Below are 4,875 nucleotides of genomic sequence, written 5' to 3' on the forward strand. Positions count from 1 at the left end.
CCCCCAGCGAGCTAAGTCTCTGGTTTCGGTTCTGAGTTCTTCCAAGAACACAGCAGGGCCACCACATAATTTTATCTGTGTCCAACCAATTTTCATTTCTGTTCATCTTACATGTTTTTTAACATACAATTTTCTTACCCTTGAGAAAACTTCTTTGATTTGTTTAGCCATCTAAATGTTGGTGGAAAAAAAGGTTGAAATGTTATTGCTTGTCTTTGAAATCTGCACCAAGCCATTATGGGCTATAGACAGATAAAAAATGGCTACTTTAACAAAGTCAGCCATATGTATTTGTTTTTGTGTGTATAAGAAAAGGACCAAAAGTCTATTTATTTAAGAAAGTTTATTGCACAATTGAACTTGTATCTGAATTTTACATCATTAATAACTAGTGATATAATAATTGTGTCATATATAATATCTACAAAATTTTAAAAACCAGAAGTTTTCAAAAAGCAATTAAGAAAATAACTACGTAAAATCATTTGTAACAAAGGTTTTTTAAAGTATCTTTCACATACATGTTCAGTTTGGCAACTTTTTGTTTTACTGAGTTCTCGCACGTTCTAAAACTATGTAGAATAAAATAATAGGAATTTGTCAAGGCATGAACATTGCAATTAAATAGCGAAGTTCTGGTTCAATACAAATTCAGTAACTATCAGAGATTAATATTTAGAGAGCAATTTTTTAGTAAAGGAAAAACTTTACCAAATGATCTCTCTGTAAAAGTTAAAATGGATGTGTTAATGGAAACAAGTTTCATTTGCTTGGATATTGACAGTTTAAAAGATTATATATATAAGGAGCTGCTTGAATGAGTAAAATATTGGAGAGACTTCAAGTCTGACATATGTGAAGGATAATAACTTGATCAATTTATCAACAAGACTGTGGTAGGAGGGCACAAGTTTGTGATTGACTGAAGCAGACTCTTATAAAAGGACAGGCCTTTTTAGAGTAAACTGACCATTTTTACTCCTGAAAATGAACCCTGTTTGAAAGTTCTCTCCACTGAACCCACTGATATTCATATTCCATTTAAGAGCAATGGAGTGTCACTGCAAGGTACTAAAATTGGAATTATCACACATTCTACAGAGATTACTGCAGTAATACTGGTGGTGAGCAACATATTTAAATGCATACTTTTCTTCTGTACTGTGTTTTAGTGTCTTCTTAACATTCTTGGCAGAGAAATAGAATTGAAATTTGTTGACTGACATTCTTTCACAAGGCACTCTGTAGACAATATCTTTGTGCTTCTCTACTAGAATTCACTTCATCAACTGAATTCTCTATATGAGATTAGGGTCCTCTCCAAAGTCCCATAGCTAGGATTTGAAATCAGGCACTTGATGTTTGACTGTACTGTCACTATAGCACCCAGGAAGATAGCAGGAGAGTTTGAGACACTCAGGATCCTTGTTGAATAGAGTCTTTCTACCACTAGGCAGCTTTTACTTTCCTTCATTCAATGACTTTATTACTGACAATTCAGTCTGTAAAATATAATGGCCATCTAATGCCTTGGGACTCTGCAAACAAGGTTTATATTTCTCTCCCCTCTTCTCCATTTGTGACTCATCAGACCTTCAGTTTATGGAACAGAGCATGTGGAGAGCACAGGGGAGCTCCTGTCCATCAGTAAACAATTAAGAAGCTGGTCTGATTCATTTCCTGAGATAACGTGTAACCATGCCACTGATTGCCCATTTTCATTGTTTATGGAGATGCAGGTGGATGAACAGCACTGCCTGATTTATGAAGTGCTTGCCTTCTATAAATCACAAAGTAGAAACCCAGCATGCTGCTAATCCTAATTGGTTAAGTCCTAAGTAGGGAGTGATTAGAAAGTCTTCAGGTATCTCATGCAAATGAGGGAGATATATGGTTCCTTAGGAGGAAATTCCCTCAGTTTGCAATATGCCTTAAAAATCTTTGGTCCATCACAGGTACTCCCTCTTGTCTCTTGCTGCTCAGCCCCTGCTGATCCTTCAGTTGTTGATGAATTAGAGAGAGGGGGATGATAATGGAGAAGTGTAAGCATAGAAGAAACAGAATGTTGTATTCTTGCATGCTCATTTATTAATTTCAATCTGTATTAATTTCTGTTTCCCATAAACTATTCATCATGATGCAGGAGAGCTGTGTGAGACCCACAGTGTACATTGGTAGAATGAAGACTATTATGTCTAGGAATCCTCTCTACTTGATCTAATCCTACTCTGTCCTGGGGGAGTATATAATAGCATTTTTAGACATTCAGTGACAGCCTTCTGGTTGTGACCACATGAAGCTTAACCTATCTTTAGCATGCTACATATGCCAGGTTGTCTACATCTTTTAGATGGAAGTTTACCAATTGACAAGAAGTGCTGATTTAGTCAGCAGAGAAAGAAAGGAGTCTAAAGACTTTGAATGTGTCCTACTAACTCCCAAAAAAGTAATGGAGGACAAAAGGGTTTGAATGTGAAAACCACTTAAGGGAGGAATGAGTTGAACTCACAGCATGGAGGAGAGAGGAGCTCATGATTCCCCAACCCTTGTTGACAATCTCCTGGAAGTTGATGGCTGTTTTGAGGGGAAGAGTCAGTTTTCTTCAGGAGTATGGTCCCTCTTATGTTTTGCATTGCTCAGTGGTTAGCCCCAAGCCCACCACATACAGGCAACACTAATTGGTCTTTGTGGGTTAAGTAAAAGAGAATAAGGAGTTAAGAGGTGGGTGTGGTATAGTATGGAGTCTTGGAGGATTTGAACAGGGTAGTGAGAAATTTTCAAAGAATAAATTATAGCAAAACTCAGAGTGTGGACTGGCTACCTTCCTGTTACGTATTGTAAGTTTTCTCCTTCTGGCTAACTTATCTTTTCATTCCTCCTTCCATTCTCTACCATCGTGTGTCTATTTTCCTTTCCCTATGTGCCTTTCCTTCCTCTCCTCCCTCATTCTTCTCTTTGCTGGGGGAGATAAACTACAGGTGCAGTAGCAGCAGCAGCAGCAACAACAACAGAACCTCTGAGGTAGATGATGAGCCAGCTTGCATGGAGGAGATTGACTACAGTACAGACAGCAACTCAGACTCAGAACAGTACTTCACTGAGCTGGACCAGCAGATCCAGGAGTGTGCCTTCAACAAGGATGAAGAAGAGGAAAAAGAAGAAGGGACCGGATGGAGAAGAAGATCTGTCCCCTAATCTTGAGGTTCAGTGTCATCTCTGTATCTCTAGCCATTGTACTAGTGGCTATCACATGGCATTTTCTCTATTAGATATATAGCACCTAAGCCAGTAGAAAAACTAGTCTGGGTGTTGTTCTACCTTTTACCATCCATAGACACTAAGTATGTGATAATTATAAGATTTTATGTACACAGCATGCTATCATTACACTTTCAATTAGACTTGGGTGATATTTTCAGGTTTGCATTGGGTCCTCTTTTCACTGACCTCCAAGCTTCACCATTCTTGGACCTGACACAGAAGGAGACTGTGAACAGAGAAGAGCGCTTTCTTCTTGGATTCTCAAAAGGAATCCTAAACAGTTAAGTTGCTCTAAATATGAATGTTTTCCCCAGATTGTAGCATCTGAGCTTACAGCATGGACACCAAGCCTCCTATGATCTTGAAAGGCTTGGTATTTCTTCAACCTGGGTAATCCAACATAAAAGCCTGTGAAACCAAATCACGGCACGTATTGCCTTCTATGTTCCATAAGTGTACATTTTACAGAGGCTGGAGAAGCCAGAGGCTGGACTATCTTCTGTGGTAAAGGACATGATGAATGCTTTTCACAAATTTCAAACTTGTACCTCTTAAGCCATTTAAACACACGCTGGAGATACAAGATGTGCTGGTAAATCCATTCATTATAGAATCAGAGAGACAGATGTGGTTCATATCTTGCATCTGGCAGTGGCTTGTTCTGAAAATGTAAGCAAGTAATTAAATTTCCATGAACTTCAGGGTTTTTATATGTGCCTTGGGAATGGACATATCTATATCACAAAGTTATGGTAAAGATGAAATGAGATCATATATGAAAATGTGCAACTTGGCATCTGCTACATGCTAACACTAGCTCACAGCACATTTCTCAACCAAAACAGAGAACTCTATGTGATTATTTGTATGGTTTTGAGCAAACCTTCTCTTGGGTCTGGGGTCACATGTTGGCAATGTATTCCATGCTAGAAGAGATTCATTTGTAGCAAAGGAAGACACAGAGGAGAAGAACAGAGACCAAACATAGAGGAAAGTAGCAGAGGACCTTTAAGCTGAGAGGGACATGGCTTTGAGACTGAACTATGAGATGAACAAGACCAGTGAGAGAAACCCTGAGAAATCTTGGGGATATGGATGCAAATTGGGGAGAAGATGTATAGTATACATGACATTTTCAGTACACATGGTCATATTTAGTTAGGATTGGATTTGACTATGAGAGAGGGAAATTAAAAAGTAGTGGCAGATTTCAGAAATACTTTTCTTTTGTGTAGAATTCCATATGGGAAGAATATTATAGCTGCCTGATATCATAGGCCCAGTATCTGCTACTTCTTCATATATCAAACTCTGTGAGGTATGGGTTATACTTTTAATCTAGGATGGCTGCAGCACCATCAGTCTTTGCATCTGCATCCCATACCTGAACAACAAACGAACAAAAAGTATTTTCTGTACTTGAAAAGTTTCACATAGGATTTTTGTTTAACCCAAGCCAGACTCTGAGGGAGTTTGAAAAATTTCTGAGATAGTCTCTGATATTTGAATATTAATACAAAAGAAACAGACAATAATATATTATGGCGATGACTGCCTAAACTGTCTACCACTTGCAGATAGTTTTTTAAACATTTAAATCATTATTGAGAAACT

General features: G+C 38.1%; 1 protein-coding gene across 3 annotated transcripts in view; it reads left to right on the forward strand.

Annotated features, from left to right (window-relative positions):
* Agbl1 (ATP/GTP binding protein like 1) overlaps positions 1-4,875 on the forward strand; it is an 887,643-nt gene that overhangs the window by 867,593 nt on the left and 15,175 nt on the right. For 2 of the 3 annotated variants that reach the window (XM_031387022.1, XM_031387023.1), the window contains exon 23: positions 2,979-4,225. The exons of the other annotated variant lie outside the window; for it this stretch is intronic. In XM_031387022.1, the coding sequence (XP_031242882.1) occupies positions 2,979-3,195 (217 nt within the window). In that variant the 3' untranslated portion in view covers positions 3,196-4,225. Of the gene's footprint in view, positions 1-2,978; positions 4,226-4,875 lie in introns of those variants that run through there. 3 annotated transcript variants of the gene reach the window in all.

The sequence above is a fragment of the Mastomys coucha genome, unplaced genomic scaffold (assembly GCF_008632895.1).
Source record: "Mastomys coucha isolate ucsf_1 unplaced genomic scaffold, UCSF_Mcou_1 pScaffold21, whole genome shotgun sequence".
NCBI lineage: Eukaryota > Metazoa > Chordata > Mammalia > Rodentia > Muridae > Mastomys > Mastomys coucha.